Source organism: Balaenoptera acutorostrata, chromosome 8 (assembly GCF_949987535.1).
Source record: "Balaenoptera acutorostrata chromosome 8, mBalAcu1.1, whole genome shotgun sequence".
NCBI lineage: Eukaryota > Metazoa > Chordata > Mammalia > Artiodactyla > Balaenopteridae > Balaenoptera > Balaenoptera acutorostrata.
In genome coordinates this window covers 75,435,094-75,456,671 of record NC_080071.1, presented here as the reverse complement: position 1 = coordinate 75,456,671, position 21,578 = coordinate 75,435,094, and the positions used below count along the sequence as shown (strand labels likewise).

General features: G+C 54.4%; 1 protein-coding gene across 2 annotated transcripts; it reads right to left on the bottom strand.

Moving 5' to 3' along the window:
* Positions 1-1,501: 1,501 nt before the first annotated feature.
* On the bottom strand, positions 1,502-21,206 carry PNKD (PNKD metallo-beta-lactamase domain containing). Of its 2 annotated transcripts, none has more exons than XM_057550709.1 (9): positions 20,864-21,206; positions 7,797-7,912; positions 7,551-7,663; positions 6,844-6,902; positions 6,039-6,131; positions 5,502-5,665; positions 4,693-4,779; positions 3,670-3,785; positions 1,502-3,439 (listed from the first exon to the last, which is right to left on the bottom strand). In XM_057550709.1, the coding sequence occupies exons 1-9, from the start codon at positions 21,022-21,024 to the stop codon at positions 3,266-3,268; spliced, it is 1,083 nt and encodes a 360-aa protein (XP_057406692.1). In that variant the 5' UTR covers positions 21,025-21,206; the 3' UTR covers positions 1,502-3,265. The 2 variants fall into 2 exon arrangements, with proteins under 2 accessions (XP_057406692.1, XP_057406693.1); XM_057550710.1 differs by having other exon boundaries at positions 7,551-7,630.
* Between the last annotated feature and the right edge of the window lie 372 nt (positions 21,207-21,578).

The window sequence follows — 21,578 nt, the reverse complement described above, 5'->3', positions numbered from 1 at the left end:
AGTCCTGGCTCCAGGAGAAACATGTGCCATCATTCAGGACGGATGCTCCAGTGGGAGGACCAGCCAACGCCTTGGGAAAATGCTTCACCAAGAACTGTTACCAATTGTCCCTCGAAGCTGGGCATACCCAGAGTGACCTGGCCCTGGGGCTTGCCCAGTCAAGAGACGATTACAGAGCACACAGACTGCCTTTTTTCAGGAAGGTGAGGCCCACGGCTCCTTCCCTCACCCCCACCCCAGGTGCAGCCCTGAGCCAGGATAGTGAGGACCAGTGCCAAGGTCCTTGGCTTGGGGTGAGGGGTGCCAAGAGGGGAGGCTGAGCTGTGGCCAGGGGTGGCCCCAAGAAATGTGGAGCTAAGCCAGTGCTTCCCAGTCTTCAGCCACACCAAGGCCACCTTTAAGAATTCTGCCACAGGGACCTCCCTGGTGGTCCAGTGTTTAAGAATCCACCTTCTAGTGCAGGGTACGTGGGTTCGATCCCTGGTCAGGGAACTAAGATCCCACATGCCATGGGGCAACTAAGCCCACGCGCCACAACTGTTGAGCTTGGGCACCTCAACAAGGGAGCCCGTGCACTCTGGAGCCTGAGTGCCACAGCTAGAGAGCCCGCCTGTGGCAACTAAGACCCAACGCAGCCAAATAAATAATTAAATATAAAAAAAAATTCTGCCATAGCCAAGTGTCACCTTTACTTCGTATTTTCCTATTTCAATAAATGCAAGCACACTTTGGAGATATTTCAGGTTCAGTTCCAGACCATTGTAATAAAGCAAATACTGCAATGAAGGGGGTCACGCAAAAAAATTTTTTCCCAGTGAATATAAAAGTTATGTTACACTATACTGTAGTCTATTAAGTGTGCAGCAGCACTATGTCTAAAAACAACAATGTACATACCTTAATTAAAAGTATTTTATTGCTAAAAAAAACGCTAACCATCATCTGACAATGCAGGGTTGCCACAAACCTTCAATTTGTAAAAAACGTAATATCTGCAAAACACAATAAAGCAAAGCACAGTAAAATGAGATATGCCTGTACCTTTAATCACTTTCATGAATTGAAAACTGGTGTCGCTCGTCAAAAATATTGACCCCAAAGATAAACACAAAGAACACAAAATGATGTTGTTAAAGCTTAACTCAAGATAGTTGCCCTAGACTGCCGACCTGGAGTCTGGCTGTTAGTTAGAAAGGCGTTAAAGAGAGGCCAGCACCAAGGCCTTGCCGCTGAAGCACATTCACTGCTGTGCAGTGACCAGGTAAAGCTATCTCTCCTGTGGCCAGCAGTACTCCTGTTCATCTCAACTTTTGGAAAACACCGAGGTAGGCAAATTGTAAACCCTGGACAAATGCTCACGAGCCATGGAAGGGTATATTTAGAGTGCTGTTTCTGCCCAAAGCTCTGGAAGAGCAGTCACTCCAAGTAAGCAAGAATGGTAACCCAGACAGGAAAACGGAACAAGCAATAAAGACAAGCCCACTGAGGGATCAAGCCTCAGTTAAATCATTCATTCATTCAACATTTATTGAGCGCCTACTGTGTGCCAGGCACCGTGCTAGGCGCAGAAATACAGAGATGCATAAGATACAGTCCATGCCCTGAAGGGTTCACAGTCTAGAAGGGGAGACAAACATGTAAACAACTAAAATACAGTATGATAAGTGCCACAACCGAAGCATTTACAAAGAGGAGAGGTAGCCTGGAGGGGGAGGGGTACGGGGGTGGTCTTCCTGGAGGAGGGGGCCTTTGAGGGGGATTGTGAGAGATGAATAGGTGTTTGCCAGGCAGACAAGGCAGGAGGAGCAGGGTAAAGGCATTCCATTATGAAGAAACAGCATGAGTGAAGGCACAGAGGCATGAACTGCATGCCTTGAGGGGGGGGAGCTCTATTCTGGCGGTATTGCTGAAGTTGGTTCCAGAGGCTGTGGCTGGAGAGGAAGGCAGAGGCAGGATGATGAGGAGAAACTGAGAGCAGGAGACATCTCGGAGGCGCCCCAGAGGAGAGCAGAGCCCGAGGGAAGGAAGGCTTCCACCCACGAAGAGAAGGCTCCTGGCTGACCCAAGTCACGCCTGCTTGAGGACCATCGGAGTCCTCACTGCAGTCCCAAAGGGACTGGACCCAAGGCCAGAGGAGGAGCTGAGCTGAGGGAGGGCTGAACAGAGGGGAAGGGCCCAGGCTTGGGGTCCTGGAAGCTGCCACTCATTTGAGAGCTGTCCGCTCCCGGACTTCTGATTTCCGCTCTCTGCTGTGCTGATCCCCTGCTCCCACCATGATGGGGCCAAAGGCCAAATGAGAAATGACCTGGGAATGTCTTTGGCCAACTGCAAAGGGCCAGATGAATGGCTTTACTAACTAAAAGAGGAAAGGGTTGAGGATAAAGCAGGAGTTCCTAAGAATACGGGCCATAATGAGAAAACCACAGTGGCCCTGGTGGACGATGGCTCTCTGGTCCCCTGGGGAGGAGGGGCCCTGTTGGCCCAGGGCAGGGGCAGAGGCCAGCGGGCAGGACCAGGCCAGCTGTGCAGGGAGCATGTGTGACCTACAAGACTGTGGGGCTGCAATCCCAGCCGCCTGGTGTCTCCTCAGCCTGAGGTCAAGTTTCCTTGGCAACCAGGATCCTCCGCCTTCCAGGCAGTAGGGGAGTCACCGAGGCAGAGATTGTCCACAGCCAGGCTTCCAGCCCTTTCCTCTTTCTCAGAAATGGCTCTGTTTGAAAAATGCCTTCATGGGGGCCAGGTGGAGGCGGAGCAGGGAGGCTGGGGGAGGAGGGGCAGGTTCTCAGTAAACCAGAGCCCAGGTGCCCCTCTGAGTGACCACTTTTCCAAGGCACCACACGTCAGGACACTTTGAGGGAGTGAGTTTCTTTCCCAACCCTGGATGGGAGGAGGGGGAAGATGGACTCAACCTGTTCATGGCTCCTGCTGCCCTGAGTTCAGAGGCTACAGTGAGAGCGAGGCCTCCTCATCCTTGCTGCCATCACAGGAACAGGGGAAGGGAGGAGGGGAGGCTCCCGATTAGCTCTGCCCTCAATGACTCAGCCTCACCCCACGGAGTCTCCAAGCCCTCCGTCAGCCCCCTTCCTCTCGGTCTCAGGGTCTCATTGCCTTGTCCCTCCTCTCCCCCGACCCGGGTCGGGGAGTGGTGCCTGCTTGACGGGCTGATGGAGGTGGTGGTGGAAGCAGTGAGAGGGAAGGTGTGGTGTGGGCCATGATGGGTGGCTTCCCCACCACGGTGGGGGCGCTAGGCTGGGCTGCGGCGGGGTCACTTGCTCTTGTGTAGGTCCTTCAGCTGGCGGAGCTTCTCCAGGAGCTGGGCCCGGGAGTAGCCATCGTCTCCCGTGGGGCCTGGACCTGGCCCCAGAGCCTCCTGCAGCACCAGGCAGTGCGTCCTCAGGAACGGGTTATAGGAGCGCTCCTCTCCCAGGGTGGACGGGCACTGTGGGGGGAGAGGCACCCGGGTTTGGTGGGGAGGATCTGGAAAATAGACCCAACAAGGGAAGACCCCCCGCACTGCCCCATCCCAGGGTCCAGAAGTTCTCACTGGAAGGCCCTTGTGCCAAATATGTCAGAGCTCTGGAGAGGGCCCTGAAGAGCCCTGCAGGGCCCGCAGGGATGAGACCTCTCTCAGGAGTGCCCTCGGCCCCTCCTGGACCCCAAGCCCCGCACCGTGCTCCTGCGTTCCATCCGCTGCCTCTGCACCCACTGCATCTTCCTCTCCCGGGCCAGGTTCTCGGGCTCCACCACGCCTGCAAAGCCCAGGTTCTCCTCCGCATACTCATGGCCTAGGGATGGTCATCGGGGCCAAGACACAGGGCCGAGTGAGATGGGTCAGAAAAAGTCCTCCCCACCCACAGGCCTATGGGTACCTGACGACTGGGGAGGAGGGGCAATGCTTCCAGAAAAGCCCTGACCACATGGAGCTGTTTCTCTAAATGTGGGCACAAGTCAGCCACGAGTGAAGAGGCAGAAGCAGTTCAGGGGGGAAAACCACCAGACCTGGAGCCAGAAGACCTGCATTCTAGCCCATCTGGCTCTGCCCAGCTGTGCGACCTCAGTCAAGTCATGGCACTTCTCTAAGCCACAATGTTCTCCTTTGGCAAGTGGGGAAAATAATAATGCCACTATAAAATTATGTGTTCCTGGTGCCTGGAGCAGGGCCTGGTACACGTTAGGTGCTCAATAAAGTATTTGTCGAATGAATGAATGGATGCATATATGTTCTGAGGATTAACTGAGATATGAGTAAATGTGTTTTAGAAACTATGGATATGCAATGTACACATGCACGTACGTATGGATGGATGGATATTCCATGTACATGCATATGGATGATGGACGTGCAGTGTGTGGATGATGGATGCAGGCAATGATCCACGCAGAGTGGATTTAAGGCCCCTGTTTGCTCATTAAGCAAAGGCAATTTTCTGTTCTAGGCTTTGGCTATGAAAAATCAGCCATCTCCCAGGGATGCTCTGGGGCCTACAGGGCTCCCAAGAGACTGTGGGCTGGTTGCCAGGGAAGCAGAGGCCTTACAGAGCCAGTTCTGCAAACAGAAGGGAGCTCTGCCCCCACTGCTAGAGTTGGCTCCCAGGAGCCACCAGAGGTGGAGCTGTGTCCCCTCTGGGCCAGGAGCTGAGTCGGCTGGGACTCTGGGGGTGTGAGGGGCTAGGAGAGGGAGGGGCACCTCACCAGGCCACAGCAGAGTGTCGTCCCCCAGCCCCAGCACGGTGTCCAGTGAGCTCAGCATGGTCTCTGCGGTGCCCTCAAAGGTCCGTCCTGGTAGGGTCAGAAGGTATGTGTAAGGTACAAGAACCACACAGCACGGTAAGGTACATGAAAAGGGTGGGGACCAGCTTGTACAGCTGGGGCTGGCCACCAGCCCTCAGCCGTGCCCCTGCCATGCCCACTTCCCTGGCATTTACTCCTTCCCTCCCTCTGGGAGCTGGGCCCAAATATTCAACCGCAACCGAGCCCATTTGAAGGCCTCCATTGCACATATTGACATGTGGATAGAGAGGGGATGTAGAACCTTCAGGCTGAGTTCTGTGGCTCCAAGCCCACTCGATATAGGGTTGCTCTTTTCCATAGAGCACTTCTTTCTTTGCCTGTGCTGTCTTTGGCACTCCATGCACCTTGGGACCTGTGATCCTCCCACCCACAGGATCACCCTCTCGCTCAGGGGTTCTCAAGTTTTTGTAACTAGTCTTGCCCGTCACTGTATCAGAGAACCAGGCTCCACCCAGTGGAAACAAACACCCTTCGAGGTCTCTACTCAGTTACAGGCATCGTCTCATTCTGTCCATCCCCCGCGGGAAGTCATGAGGATATAAAAGAAAAATCGAGGTAACAAAGGCGGGAGTAACTGCCGAGGCAACATGTGTACTGAAACCAATGTTTTCATGCATTGCGTGGAGTTGTGGCTGTCCTTGGGCCCCTGCCCTGGCCTCTCTCCCTCCCTCTTGTCCCCCCTCCTCCCTCTTCCCTTTTGGGGGACTCACCACAGCCAGAGAGGAAGAGCAGGTCCCCTGAGAAGAGGCAGGAGGGACCCTTATATGGCTCCCCATCCAGCAGGTAGACCAGATGGCCTTGTGTGTGGCCAGGGGTGGCCAGAGCCTGGATCTGAAGCCGTCCCACACTAACCACATCTTGATGACACAGGGGACTGAGAAGTGAGGCAATAGTGGAGAGAAGGCACTAGAGCTTGTGCCATGCTGATCCTCCCTCCCCCGCCCTGCCCAGGCCCAAGGGAATGGGTGATGTACAGGAGGGGGGCTTCCCCACCACAGAGAGAAGGCACCCCCAGTGCCCAGGGCTTCAGATCCAAGCCCTCCTGCTTCCTCTTTTGGGGACTATGGCTGGATCCGTTGGGGGATGGGCAGTGGCAGTCTTCAGATGGGCTGTGATCTACTCTCTAAGGGCCAGGAAGGGCATCAGCAAAGATCCACCTGCTGATACCCCTGAAACATGTGACTAAAGGATGGAGGGTGAGGGGAAGGGCCCACAAGGGCCATCCCATCCCTGGGTCAGGGACTTACTGGGTGAGGTAGGGGATGCCGTCCTGAGGGCTCCCATACACCCGACAGTCCTGGTGCCGCCGGCTGAGGTCACGGTTCCCTCCACTGTGGTCCCTGTAGGATGGCACAGACAGGCAGGGCCTTTAAGGGGCAACTGTACTGGGCCTCCTGCCTCCTTCTTCCCCAAGCACCTCCAGGCCTCTGAGCCCTGGGACTCCTGGCTTCTGGACTGAACCAAGCTGTCCACACCTCTTCTGGCCTTTGTTCAAGCTGTCCCCTTGCCCAGAATGTTGTCCCAACAACTCGCCACCCCTCCCCGCATCACCAACTAATGCCAACTGATCTTCCGGACTCTCAGCTCCAGGGTCATCAGCCTCTAATTCCTCCACGTGGATCCGATCACACCCTCCCTGGCGCCCCTGCCCCCATACCCTGTGCCAACTGTCACAGTTGTTATTGTTTATCATCATTGTACACTTCCATACAGGGCTGTCTCCCCTATTGGACTATAACCTCCTTGATGGAAGAGATCACAAGGTTTGCCCATGCCCGGCACACCTGCCCACACGGAATGGAAGGTAAATGCCTGCCCTGCCCTCCTCTGGCGCTTCAGAAGCCTGATAAGTAGAGCAGTGGGAGACCCGCCCCTCCCCCTCCCTCTCTGCTGGTGCCCCAGTGACTTCATGAGGACGGTGTCCACCCATCCTGACTTCTTGACTCTCAGCCCAGCCTGTTCTCACGGGACGCAGTCCTGGCAAGCCCAGCCGGGGCAGGGGCCAGCCAGGGAAGATGATCTGCACCCAGACCTCCCACCTCAGCCCCTTACCAGTGCTTGTGGGTGCAGAGAATGGCAACCAAGTTAACGCCCTCCTTTTCAATGGAAGCCTACGGGAGAGAGGGGGCAGTGAGACTGAGGAGCAGGATGCAGAGGGAAACAGGGGCGTGGGTGCTGGGTGGAGAGGAGAGAGGAGAGGAGAGCAGGGAGGGATGAGGGAGAAGGAGGCGATGAAGCCAGAGAATGAGAAGGGGGTGGGGAAGAGAGGGCCGGGTAAAGGGGGGCAGCTGAGCCCCAGCCTGGGCACAGGGGAGAGGGAGATTCGTGGAGGGGGTAGACACACAGACACACACACACACAGATAAATAAGTAACAAGAGGGAATGATAAAGATGCTCAGACACGACAGACAGAGGCGAGGAGAGAAGAGCGAGGGTCAGAAAGGGGGCCACAGAGAGTGAGAGGCAGAAGGAAACTCCCTAGACCCACAGTCCTGGGTCAGCACCACTTGCCCTCTGGCTCTGATTCCCCCACTGCTGCCCTCCCCCTTTCCTCTGGTCATGCCCTGACACTGACCCCCTCCCCATGGTGTGTTTGTGGGGGTCTCTTTGTGTACATGTGTGTCAGGGTCTGTGTGTGAGTGCACATGGAGGGGAGCACATCCCATTGGCAGAGGGCAGGGTCAGCCTCTCTCTAGCAAGGAGAAGCTGCCAGTCCTCAAGGTGACCCCAGGTACCCCTGACCCCATCCTCCCCTCACCTGTACGGCCTGAGGGTCTGAAGGGTCCACAGCCACAGCCAGCCGGGCCTGGGTGTCGATGATGAGGTAGCTGTAGTTGTCTGAGAGGACGGGGATAGGAAGCACCTTCACTCCTGGGGAACAAAGACGGGCTGTGGGCGGGGTGATGGGGCGGGGAGCCCAGCAGTCGGGGGTATGAGATGGGGAGTAGGCTGGGAGGGTGGCCACGGCTTGGGGCGATGCTGGCCCGGGGTGGCCAGAGCTCACCATTGAAGAGGCGGGGCTGGGTTCTGGAGTGGCCTTTGGGGTAGCGATTCCGAGCCCTGCGCAGCTGCTGGCGGTAGAAGAGGTACCCGAGCCAGGTGCGGGTGTACAGGCTGTACCTGCAGGATGGGATGTCTGTGCTCAGCCCTGCCCCTCGAGCCCAGACCCTCCGTGAAGCCCAGGTCCCACGTCTCCACTCCCTCAGTCACCCCCTGAGTCAATGCAACTCCACCACCGCTTATCGTGTGCTGACTGTTTGCCCTGCTCAGTACTCAGGACAAGATGGAGAATGAGACAGAAACACCCCCAAGCTCACCAGGCGAGATGTGAGCTGAGGAATTCATAGAAGAGAACCGAGGGTGAGGGGTTTACTCAGTGAAAGGAGTATAAGAGTTAGGAAGCCGCAATGAGGTGGGAACAGTATTTCAGGAAGAGGAGCGGTGTGTCGCAGTCATGCCCGGGGCTTGCTGAAGACCAGATTCTTCAGCCCGATCCCAGCATTTGAGACTCAGCCAGTCTGCGGTGGAGCCCAGGAATTTGCATTTCTAACAAGCTCCAGCTGATGCTGCTGACCCAGGGACCACAACTCTGAGAACAACTGGGGGTAGAGGAAACAATAGGCCAAGGCCCAGAGGCAGCAGACAGCAGGGTTTACTTAGGGAAAGTGTAGAAGGTTCTGTTTGGCTGTTTGGTGGAGGAAGCAGGCAGTGGTGAGGCTGGATGAGCTGACCACACTCCCTCCCTCCACCTGCCCCCATTCCAGGCCATCCCAGGCTACACAGTGAAAAGGGGGCACGAGGAACAGAGGGGACTTGCGAGTGACAGAGTCCCCCAAATACAGGATGCCAGCACGCAGGGCTGGCTTCACAGGTGTGCGACCCGGCAGTCACATAATGCCCCACACTTGGTATGATGCTCTGCTGTTGCCATCCTGAAATTCTTAACTATTTTCTCTTTGAACTTGTGTCTTGTAAGTGAAGTCTGATGGGACAATGGAACATGCATGCGAGCAGAGGTGATAACACATAACATTACAGGACATGTGTCTGCTCCGTCCCTGCTGCCCCTCACACACCATGTTCGCAATGGCCACGAGCACAGAATTCTGGTGGACCCTCTATGTGTGGGAATTCAAGACCCAAAGTGAATACAGGTGAGTGTACATCTGTGACTGAGTAAAGGGTTGTGGGGGGGGGCACTGGCTGGCCCGTAAGCCACACTTTGGGTTCAAACTAGAATTTGCTTGAAATGCATCAAGAAGGCAATGGTGTTCTAAGAAACACAAATGATCAAGGAACCCTACCACATCCTTTCTTATCATGTTACTTCCCTGTATGATCCCACCATTGATGCTGCAAATGATGCTGCTACGGAAGGAAAGGGAAAGAGGCAACCAATCTGTCCTTTTCCTTCCAGCCCTTCTCGCTCATCAGTAAGCTGAAAGCAGAGAGAGCCGGTAGAATGTGCACGTATCAAAAAGTGAAATAAAAACAGCTGAGTTAGTTCGGTGCCACATTTCCACCGTTCTGGTCAGAACGTAACACATATCCACGTACAAGCTAAGAAATGTGTTATGTAGTTTCGGTGATCCCACATATGAGTTAAATGTTCTTATATTTGCATTTAAAAGTGGCACTGCATGATATATAATGAATGGCACAATTCATGCTAACAATTAAGATTTTAAGTATTCCTCTACTCAGAATGACATTAAGTAGCAAATTAAAAACATCACGGCAAGTCGGCAAGTCAAGAGAGAGATCACAGAAGAAAGGAAAGGCTTTATATTTTAGTACCTTACGTGGCACCTCTTTCCTGCCTTTTGAGCAACAGCCTCCAAATTCCATTTTACACTGGGCGCTGCAGAGTATGAGCGGGAGTGGTCTCAGGCCCTCTGCTCTCGGGAAGGCTACTGAGGCTGGGGTGTGGCTGGGGTCAGTCAGTGCTCAGGGTTACACCGCAAGGCAGTCAGAAAACGGGGTGGCGTTCTGGCTGATTAAGCCTGAGACAGAAAAGTTGAGGTGGGGATGTGGACAAAGGGCCCTAAATCCCTACAGAGGCTTACTGTGTCTGTGTCGGGGAGGCAGCAGGGGCAGGCGCTCTTCAGTCCCCTTTGGGAAGAGCAAGCTGACCTGTCTGCAAACAATTTGATCAAAACCAAGCATGTTTCCATGACAATTTGGTGGAAACAATTTAGCTGAAGGTGAATCATGGCTGTCCCAGCTCTGTGAGCCCATGCACTTGTATCAGTTGGGAATCTAGACGCGCTGTGGAGGGGTTTTGCCATCCTTTTTTAAAAAAAATTAATTAATTAATTTATTTTTGGCTGCGTTGGTTCCTCGTTGCTGCACGTGGGCTTTCTTTTAGTTGCGGCGAGCGGGGGCTACTCTCCGTTGCAGTACGCAGGCTTCTCATCGCGGTGGCTTCTCTTGTCGTGGAGCACAGGCTCTAGGCACGTGGGCTTTAGTAGTTGTGGCGCATGGGCTCAGTAGTTGTGGCTCGTGGGCTCTAGAGCACAGGCTCAGTAGTTATGGCGCATGGGCTTAGTTGCTCCACGGCATGTGGGATCTTCCCAGACCAGGCCTTGAACCTGTGTCCCCTGCATTGGCAGGCAGATTCTTAACCACTGTGCCACCAGGGAAGCCCCTTGCCATCCTTTATGTGTCTTTATGTCTGTTTTTCGTAGGCCCTGTTTTTGTTTTATTTTTAAACCCATTTCGGCCACTTCCTACTTTCACTCATTCCACAGTATTTAGTGAGGCCTTGCTATTAGCCTGCTCTGGGCACACAGTGAGTAAGGCAGAGTCCCTGCCTTCTTGCAGCTTATATTCTAGTGGGACAGACAGGACAATAAACATACTGTCAAGTGAAGATGACAAAATAAACAAGGCAAGAGGATAGAGAATGAGGACAGGAGCTGCTATTCTAGATCTGGTAGTCAGTCACGGAAGGCCTCTTTGAGGAGGTGACATTTCCAAGAAGTAAGGGAAAGGCCATGTGAGACTCTGAGGAAGGGGCACCAAGAACAGGCAAGCGAGAGGTACCAAACACCCGGAGCGGGGGTGAGAGCTGGTGGGAGCTGCTGATTCTCTCCTTTCTCCCTGCTGTGCTGCCGGACTAACAAAGACTTGGCACAGCAGAGATGCCCAGCCAGAGGGGATGGGTTGGAACAACCTAAATATCCTGGATTGGACTCCAGACCAGAAAAAGAATGTTAGGGGGACAGTGTGCAAAATTTCAGTAAAGTCTGGAGAGTGGTTACTAGTTTGTATGGACGTTGATTTCTTGGTTTTGATAACTATACCATGGCTATGAAAGATGTTAACATTCAGGGGAGCTGGGTGAGGGGTACACGGGAATTCTTTGTACGAATTTTGCAACTCTGAAATGATTTCAAAATGAAAATTTTAAAAATAATAAATAAGAAAATAAAATCACCCTTTCCTCTGTGCCCGGACACCACCCTGCATCCATGCCCGGAGTCCTGTTCCTGACTTCATTTCTTCCTACTTAGGCTTATGGAAACTGCAGGGGCTCTGGCAACAGAAAGGTCTGGGTTCCAGTCATGGCTTGGCCCATCCTTGGTCTGAGACCCTGTGCAAGTCAATGGTCTCACAGATCAGGCTTCTCATCTGTGTGAGGATTCAGTGACATAAAACAAGATGACAAATGCTAACATTCTCCAGGGCCTAACAGGTGGAAGGTGTTTAGCAACTGCTGTTTCCTTCCCAGATTCAGCCGGGCACCCCTCATAGCTGCTAGAACATGGCCGTCCACATCTGGGAGGGACTGGTAAATGTTCCCTGTCTTCCCTCATTGGATACTTATTATATGTGCTTTGTGCTCCAGGGAAGATGAAGATGCACAAGCGCAGGGACTGGGCACTAAGAAGCTGCAGTAAACAAGGCCCTGCTCTTTCATTGACTTTCTCCAGCAAATACTTACTGCACGTGCTGGACAGGGTGCAGACGGCAGAGAGCAAGACAGATGGCTCCCTGCCAACATAGCGAGAGGAGCAGCCAACAGACACCAAACCGGAAATCAAAACAATTGACATGCAAGCCGTTAACTGTCGTGGGAAAGGAAGATGGTCTTACTGTAGACAGGGTGGTCGGGGAAGGCCCCTTCTCTGAGGGCGACGCTTGAGCAGGGAACAGACAGATGAGGGAGACAACAGTGCAGACTGTCTGGGGGACGCGTAGCACCAGCGCCCTGGGGCAGGCACGAGTAGGGCACGTTCTAGGAGTTGCCAGGAGGCCTCGAAGTCTCTAGTCAGAGAAGGGGTCAGCAAGGTGCACAGGCGCCAGGCCACGGAGAGGAGGTGGAAAACTGCTGGTGGGTTTTAAAGTGGGGAAGCATGTGTTCTGACTTCCCTTTGTAAGAGCTCGCTCAGCTGCGGTGCAGAAGGTACAGTGAAAGGAGCTGAGTGGAAGGTGGCAGGGGAACCGAGTCACTCAGTGGGGGAGATGACGAGGGCCTGGCCTAGAGGGGATGTTGGAGATGGAGAAAGGCGGGGATGGCTGCCAGACCCGAGATCTGTGCTGGCCGGGGTGGCCCTTGTGGGCCTGAGGTCTGGATCGGTGCAGAGCAGGGGGAGGGGCCTGAGGACCTAGTGGCGCTGGGCCACTCTCTCCAGGCCTGGTCCTTCCCTGACAATGAATTTCTCATGACTCTCTCAAGTCCCTGAGCTCCGGCTCTTCCTCCATCAGCCGTTCGGCTGTGTCACAATCACCAGGGTCCATAACCATGCTTGTCAGCTCTTCCTCCTGCTGCCTCTCTTTCTGGGAAAGGCCCTGTCATCCTCCTAGTTACACAACTTGACCACCCATCTAACCCTTTCCCCAGTGTAGGTGACCCAGACAGGATTCCTCTCAGTTTCACTTTCCACCCACCTCCCCCGCATGGGCTCACCCCTGGGAACAGGCCCTAGAAGCTCTCAGTGAGGCCCTTACGAAAGCCTCCTTCATCCAGCTCTCTGCCCCTGAACCAAACTGCAAACTTCTGGCAAACGTTTAAGTTCCTAAAGCACCTCCTTTGACTGCATCCTGCTCCCGCTCAAAAGCCTTCAGTGGCTCCCCACTGCTGATGGGAGAGTGTCCACCCCCCAGTCAGGCCCTCTGTGGACTGGGGGGAGGCAAGTCTCTGCCGCCTCCTCCCGTACCGCCCAGTGAAAACCCCGTGTCCCAAGAGTGAACAATCAGACACCCCTAAATGTCTGTCAACAGCACAGTGGATAAATAAGTAGTGACCTGTTCAGACCATGGAAAACCATACATCCAGGAAAGCGAATGATCTAGAGCACCAACCCTCAGCCTGCACAAAGCTCAAGCACATAATATTGAGCTAACAGACATGCCACGGAGAAAACAGATAACCTGACAATATTTATCTAAAATGCCAAAGCATGCAGAACCATCGTTGGTATTGTTTAGGGATAGAGACGTATGTATCAATAGTAAAAGAATAAAGGCAGCTGAGGGGATAGTCAACACGCACATTAGCAGGGCTTCCTCGGGGGCAGGGAGAAGGTGGGTGGGGAGGTGGACACGGCCTTCACAGCATCTGTAATATTTTCTTTCTTAAGCTGGGAGGTGGGGGGATTGTTATACTATCTATCTTCTTCTGAATGGCTGAAACAACTCATTAAAATTTCAGAACTACAGTCCTGCCTGGCTCCCGCAGGTCTCAGCCTGCAATATCCTGCAGGCCTTTCTACTTACTAGAGCCCTAAGCATCTTTCAGGGCTGGTCTCAAACCCAGCTCCTGATTGTCCCAGCAGAAAGCTGTCTTCCCCTGCTCCATCTGGGGCACTCAGCCTCTCCCTGTGCCTCCAGGGGCAGGTGAGCCCTGCAGTGGCTGGGCCTTATCACCTTCTACCCGGAGCCCTAATCAGCGCCGTGCAGGGGGCAGGCAGTCACCAGCCTGCTCCTCGTGGCTCCTCTGCACCCCTGTGGCTGCCCCCAGCTAGCCCAGCACAGAACTGGGACCCACAAAATGCTGGCTTAGTGACCAGAAAAGGCAGGGCAGGGCCAGGCGTGCAGGTATTAAAGTGACGGGCACAGGACTTCCCTGGTGGTGCAGTGGTTAAGAATCCGCCTGCCAATGCAGCCGACACGGGTTCGAGCCCTGGTCCGGGAAGATTCCACATGCTGTGGAGCAACTAAGCCCGTGCACCACAACTACTGAGCCTGTGCTCTAGAGACTGCGATCCACAACTACTGAGCCCGTGTGCCTAGAGCCCGTGCTCCTCAACAAGAAAAGCCACTGCAATGAGAAGCCGGTGCACCGCAACAAAGAGTAGCCCTCGCTCACTGCAACTAGAGAAAGCCCGCGCGCAGCAACAAAGACCCAACGCAGCCAGAAATAAAATAAATAAATAAAATTAAACAAACAAACAAACAAAAAAAAACCCAAGGGCTCCTCCTCTCTGAACGAGCATATGAGTCCAGGAAGTTCACGTGACTTACAAGATGACATTGACCTTCCCAGGGCCTGATGTGGAATTCAAACTCCCTGCAACGGGGTCCCCAAGCAGGGTCAGAATGTGCCAGAATGCATCAGAACGATCTGGGAGTGCTGGTGAAACAAAAAGATTCCAACATTTTCCTCTTTTGCTTACCCCCGCTCCGCCCCCCGCCCCTCCTGGATTCTGATTCAGCAGTTCTGGGGCCCGGAACTACCCACTGTCGCCTCACCAAAAAGAAAAGAAAGTTTCCTAATTGGTCCTCTGGGACCCAGCTGGGAGACAGAAAAACCACTCTGCAGGGCGGGGCTGGGGTGGAGGCAGCAGGCCTGGGTCAGCCTTGAAGGTGCCTGAGGGCCCTCCCCGCGGGTCGGGGCTGCAGGACACAGCACCCGTTACCCCAGTGAGGGCCACAGGCATACCTTCCACTCCTCACCTCGTCGAACCAGAGTGTGGAGTCTTTGGTATCTGAGCCTGAACCTCCAGCCCGTGGGAGGCCACCAGGGACAGCTGGGGCAGAGAGACACAGCCCCTCCCCACCCCCTTCTTTTGACTGGCTGTGGAGAACACACAATGAAGCCCTTCTTCTCCCCCTCCTCCCTTGAGCAGTCTTGCCATCCTGGGCAGCTCTTGAGAGAGGCCTGGGGGCTGTCTGTCCCAGCTAGGCCCTGGCCCCAGACTCTACCAGCTGGACAGCAAGCCCAGGCTGAGAGGCTTCTCTGGTCAGGGGGTGCTTTTGGCTTCTCCTCTCCTGTACCCCCGGGACCCAGGTTTTCCCAGGCTTTGCATCTGACCAGTGACAGGCAGTCTTTATGAAACCAAACCGGAAATGCCTGTCTGAGGGCTGAGGGACCTGGACAGCCACCAGGACACAGAGTCCTACTGGAGCACAGCCTGCTCTGAGGCCCCTCAGGAACAAATTGAGCCACTAGCTGCTCTGTGCTTTCTCAAAGCTGAGGAAACTGAAGATAAGGAGATAGCTAAAAAGGCCCTCGAGAATGAGAGTTTCTTGAAGCTGCCAGCAGGCCTTGGGGGGTAGGGGGACCATTTCCCCATGACCAGGAGAGGGGCAGTGCCTGCATCAGGTCAAGACACAGGCCTGAGCGGGAGACCACAGGGCCTGTGTCTATTGTCTCCATACCCATCCCGGGTATGGTCCTCTGCAGACTGCAGCCCTCTCCAGCCTTCACCGTCTTTCCCAGGGGGGAGGAAGACTGGCTGCTGAGGGCTCTTGGGGAGGACCAGAGACACAGGCATTGCTGGCGGCCTCTTTGCCGAATCTCGGTCCTGGGCAGGAGGCCTGGACTATTTCTGTCTCCTTGCCTGAAATCCCAGGCCACCTGCCCAGACAAGGCTCCTGGGGTTTATTTGGTTTGGTCTGTTCTTTTGGGCTCCCCCTCCCCACTCCCCCCCTCCCTCCCTCCCCCTAATCCCAGGCCCTCTTGATTCAGTCCTGCTCCCTGGGCTAGGCCTGTGGGAGTCCAGTGGGGAAATCACACCTCTGAACACCTAATGCAAGAATGAGCAAGAATATGCAATGAAGGTTCTAGGAGGGGAGACAGTGCCAGGGGTCACTGGAGGCAGAGATGAATTTTGACTGGGGAGGCTGGGCAGGCTTCGTAGAGGAGATGGCACTTGGGCCAAGCTATTTATTCATTTATCCCCTTTAACATGGGGATATATGTATATGTATAGCTGATTCACTTTGTTATAAAGCAGAAACTAACACACCATTGTAAAGCAATTATACTCCAATAAAGATGTTAAAAAAAAAAAAAGCCCTTTAACAAGGGCCAGCTCTGTGCCGGGCAGTGTTCTGGAAGCTGGGATACAGTAGTGAAAGAAGTTTCTTCCTTCATGCGGTTCATATTCAGGCTGGGAAAGAACACCAATAAACAATAGGCAAGTCGATATATAGGATGTCATGTGGTGATATGTACTACGGAGAATAACCTAGCAGCGTAGAGTAACAGAGTGCAGGCATGGGGGCCTTGCTATTTTTACACAGGGTGGTCGGGGTAGGCCTCTCGAATAAGGTGAAATTTGAGCAGAGACCTGAAGGAAGAGAGGCACAGCCATGTGGCCATCTGGGGGAAGAAAGTTCTAGTGAGAGAGAACAGCGACAGAAGGTCTTGGAGGTCAGACTGTCTCAGAGTGTTTGAGGAACAACAAAGTGGCCTGTGTGGCCGAAGCCCAATGAGCAAGGTGAGGAGCATTCCAAAAACAAGTGAGGTTGGGGATCGGCAGGCCACTCAGGGCCTTGGAGCCATTCTGGAGGGATCTAAGCAGGGAAGTGACACACTTCTGACTTCAGTCTTAACAGTTTCATCCTGGTTGCTATGCTGAGAGTGCTTTGGGGGTACAAAGGCTGAAGGGAGCTGTCAATTTAGGAGATCAGGTGAGAGGTGACCACAGGTTGGCCCAGGGTTGTAGCAGTGGAGGTGGGTTAAGTGCTCAGATTTTGGATATATTTTGAAGATGAGCTTTGATGCAACAAAATTTGACGCAGGGAGGAAGGCCTGGCAGGCCCCAGACAGAAGTACAGCAAGAGCACAGGGCCTGGGGAAGATGGGATTGGGGAAGATGGGTCTGGAGGGGGTGTGGGAGAGCCCCTTTGGGTGAGGGGTGTGGACTCCGTTCTGTAGGCAACGTGGCCTGGGGAAGGGGGCACTGGGAGCCATCCAGCCGAGGGGCCACTGTAGATGGCGACACTGCAGCTCTCCAAGGTCCCAAGGCCTGCAGAAAGGAAAAGGACCCTCCCTGCTCCCCTCCTGCAGGCTGTGCTGTGGGTGGCCCAGACCACTGCCTCTATGTGGCCTTTCTTCGGGCCACGAGCAGGTGGGTCATTCACTCAAGGGTCCTCAGCTCAGGACCTTTGCCACCCTTTGAAATCAAGCCAGTGGTCCTCACTGGCCCCAAAGAAGGGCTTTCCTCTTTCAGAAGTGGAGCAAGCAAGGTTTGTCCTGGGACAGCTGGTTTCACTTGGGTCAGGAGGTTCAAGAAAGATCCTCTATGCTTAGGAATGAAGAGGGCACTTGGTCAAGGAGAGTGGGAAGGCTTTGTCAGCTAGGGCTGTCCATCCGCAGAGGCCGGGCGCTTTCCACTTTCTCAGACATTCTCAAGACATTCCCAGCCTAATTCCCCATTCACCTCCCTCCCCACCCCACCCCCTGCAGACAGGCTCTGCTCAGGGGCCCTTTCTCTACTCAAACCTCCTCAACTACCACTGAGAAGGCAAAGGGGCAAAAGGGAAACTGAGGCATGAAGCAGGAGGCACACATAGGGGAGCACACACTCCGGATCCCAGCCTCCTCAGGCACACCCTGTTCCTCCTGGGGGAAACTGTCACGCCCTGCCTCCTGCCACTTAGGGTCCCTTTTCACATGCTCCTCTCCCCGACTCCTTGAGAACGGCGACCAGACTCCACTCATATCAGTGATCCCAGTCTCGACCCAGGGCAGTTAGGGGGTCACTGAACGAATGAAGGGATGTGGGATTTCCTTATGGGTACATGGGCAGGATAGGCTTGGAAGACAGGAGTAGAAGCATGTAAGGAAGCTCCAAAAAAAAAAAAAAAAAAAAAGTGAGGGACTTCCCTGGTGGTCCAGTGGTTAAGACTCCATGCCTTGGGCTTCCCTGGTGGCGCAGTGGTTAAGAATCCGCCAGCCAATGCAGGAGACACGGGTTCAAGCCCTGGTCCGGGAAGATCCCACATGCCGCGGAGCAATTAAGCCCGTGCACCCCAACTACCGAGCCTGTGTGCCACAACTACTGAGGCTGTGTGCCACAACTACTGAAGCCCGCGCACCCTGGAGCCCATGCTCCGCAACAAGAGAAGCCACCGCAATGAGAGGCCCGTGCACCACAACAAAGAGTAGCCCCCAGCTCTCCGCAACTAGAGAAAGCCCGTGCGCAGCAACGAAGACCCAACACAGCCAAAAATAAATAAACAAGTAAATACATTTATAAAAGAAAGAAAAAGACTCCGTGCCTCCACTGCAGGGGGCACCGGTTCGATCCTTGGTCAGGTAACTAAGATCCCACGTGCCGCATGGTGTGGCCAAAAAAAAAAAAAAAGGAAGTTGACAAGCCTTCCCAATTAAAGTTATCTGGGCGCCTATTTAAAAAAAAACAAAGGAAGCTCCAGAAGGAGCCATGGCCCACCGCCATGTATCCTCCCTCCCACCCATCCCTCATGCTATAGAATGAGCAATTGCTAACATTTCCTGAGCACTTACTACAAGCCTATGTAGAATTTCATTTGATCCTCACAGGAGCCCTGTGAGATAGGCACTATCACCAGGCCCGTTTACAGATGCAAACAACTGAGGCACAGAGAGGCTGAGTTATTTGTCCAAGGTCACGTGGCTACTAAGGCACAAAAGCTAGGATTCAAAAGCAGATTGTCTGTCCCCACATGCTATATGCTTAACTACTACACGCTGCCTCCCAGGCCCCGCAGAGTCCCAAATGTGTGTGTCTGCTTCAGGTTAGCCCAAATCAACCCTCCATTGCGCCCAGTTATCCCCATCCCAAGACAATGGTGGTTATGTTTGAGGAAAGCCCTTAATAACGCTGTCAAACACCAGTGAGTATTGTTATTAATGATAACATCAACAACGACTCCTCTCCCAGCCATTGCTTCCTATCTCCATCATCCACTTTCCAGCCTCCAGTAGAATCCTCTACTTGTGGTCCTCTCAGCCACACATTTAGGGTGGAGTGTGCCCATGCGCTCTGCCCCTCCCATCATGTCCTGCCCCATCCTGTCCCCCTCCCTCTCCATCCTTCCTGGAGGCACCCTCAGAGCATTGACACCTGCCCATTTCCCTCAGACCGTTTCCTGCTAACACCCCCTGTCCCTCCCAGCAGCCAGTGGCTTCTCCCCCAAGGGACTGGACTGATTGTTTCCCAGACCCTGGAGGGGCAGGATCTGGGATTCTGATTCCAGGCACGCCCTTCTGCTCTGCAAATTTGGGGAGTTGGTTCCAAGGCAACCTTGAAATCCAGCCACAGGAAAGCCCACAGAATACTGAATTCCAAAGAAGCTCTCTGAGAATTCCAAGTTTGAGGATTTGGAAACTCCCAGACCCCAAGTTCTAGGAATAGCCAAACCCTCAGGATTCTGAGGTGGCGACCTTGGGAATTTTGATCTCAGGACTTCTGATTCCAGTCTCTTGTGGAACCTTTATTTTTCACTTCCTCAGGCCATTTGTGTGATTTCAATGTTACCAATTTTGAAAGCTGGAAGTAGATTTAAAAATCCCTCCCCAAATAGAGCAATAAAATTTCTATAAATGTTGTAAGGAGAAATATTTTTTTTAATCCTAAATATGCAGATATTTGAATATTTGTAAATCTCATTATTTTAATGCAGAGCAGTGGTGACTTAGTTGGAGCATCATTGAGAATGTGACCAATGTTTGGGCTATTAGAGATGCGAATGCCCCAAAAGGCACATGTGCAAGATTCCCCCCCAACCTACGTTTTTCCAGTTTTCCCCCCACTGGGCCCTTATATCTCTTTGTCTTAGAGTGAGTGCGAGCACAATCCTAGGGGTGAAGCTTCTGGGATATCTGGGGTGGTCAGGGGAGGAGGGGTGAATTGTACAATGTCTTCTCTGAAACTCAGGAAATTCCCGGCTTGGGTCCTCCCCCGAGCCTGGCCTGGGGCCAGGGCTCCCATAGTTCCCAGGCCCAACATCACTGTCCTTCAACTGGGGCCTGAGGTCCTGCCCCCTGGCCCTGCTGGTAATGGGAAGGGGATAGAGACCCTAGGAAGCCTTCCTCTTGTGGCTCCTTCCCTGCCTCTTAGTGTTTCTGTGGCAGAACAGGGCTGGTCGCCAACCTTGCTTGGCCCAGGAAGGAGTCGAAGTAGCTGGAAGGGAAGAATGAGGACTGGGGTGGGAGTTGGGGGTGGTCAGAAAGGAAAAAGTCATTGGAGGTCAGTGAACCAGCAACAAGTCAGGCTGAGTGATTAGGGTCGGATTTCACAGCCTGAGGCTTATGACTGGGGCCAGGATTGGTGGGGGAGGGGACTGAAGGAAAGGGACAGACCGACCTACAGAGTTGGGACTCTCTGTTGGGACAGAAGAGCTTACATTGAATGGTAGGGAGTTGAGCGATGGGGAGGGGGAGAGGGACAGGGACAAATGGAAGGGGTTAGCGGTTTCACGTGAGACTTAGACGGTCTGAGACATGCCTTCTCACCAGCACCTGCCCACTGGAGGAACTTGCGGGGGTGGCGGGAGCCCGGGCTCCTGCACCTGCTCTCTTTTTCCAGCTCCCTTGTCTCCAGCCCCTCATCTGGCTCTTTTCTCCAGATGTCCTCTCAACGCCCCCTTTCTCTGGCTACCCTGGCCTGCTCCCCACCCCCCCGCCGCAAACTGCTTTCCCCAGCCCAACCCAATTTTCCACCCCCAACTTCTCTTCCTCAGTCCCCCCAGATCAGTGGCTTCTCCAGCCTGCCTCTCCGATCGCTCTTCTTTGGCCCTGGATCCCCTAGCCCCTTCAGAACCCCTAAACCCTCCCCCGGCACCCCTCTCAGTCCCCCTTTCCAGCGCGACCGCTTTCCCGAGCCCCGCATCCCGCCGGAGCCCGGCACGAACCCGATTCGGAAGAGCAGCCGCTGGCTACGCGCCATGAACAGGCTGCGGAGGGTCCGCCGCGCTCGGCAGCTGTTGGGGCTCACGAGCAGGACGAGGACCAGGAGCAGCAGCCCGCAACTGGCGACCCACAGCCACGACGAAGGCCAGCCTTGCCAGGCCATGCTGGGGGTAGGCGCCCGAGGCCGCCCAGGGGGCGGGGCGGGGCGTTGCTAGGCGACGGCTCGGCCCAGGCCCCCACTTGGGGAACCTGAGGGGTTGGGGCCACGCCCCCTGCACCCGCAAGCTGGGGGACTGGGGGTGTTCTGGTCCCGCCCCTCCATTGGCTCGCCTTCGCACCCGCCCACTCGCCGCCCCTGGCCTGGTGCACGCCCGGAATATCACCCGGCTGCACGCGGCCTGGCCCCGCCCCCGGCTGGCCGGTCGGGAGGCGTGGCCGGAGCCGGCTTCTGATCTGCGCTAATCCCGGTATAAAATCGCTGGAGTCCGGGGCTCGGCCCGACACCCTCCCACCTTCCCCCAACAGGGAACTCTGAGAGAGGCCCTGGAATGGGCCTCTTGGCGGGAAACCGTAGCCTCATAAACTTTTTCAGCTGGAAGGAACCTGGGAGATCACATGGGTCAGCTGCCATTCATTCTTTTTATTCATTCACTAAATTACTTTTCTGTGTCCTCCTTTGTGCCAGGCACTGTGCCAGGCTCTGAGAATGCAAGGGTC

Coding starts and splice junctions, on each gene's coding strand:
- PNKD (XM_057550709.1), bottom strand. CDS start 21,024: ATGGCCTGGCAAGGCTGGCCTTCGTCGTGGCTGTGGGTCGCCAGTTGC. Junction 7,664..7,796: donor CCAGCCCCGCCTCTTCAATG/GTGAGCTCTGGC, acceptor TTTGTTCCCCAG/GAGTGAAGGTGCTTCCTATC. Junction 6,903..7,550: donor CAGACCCTCAGGCCGTACAG/GTGAGGGGAGGA, acceptor TCTCTCCCGTAG/GCTTCCATTGAAAAGGAGGG.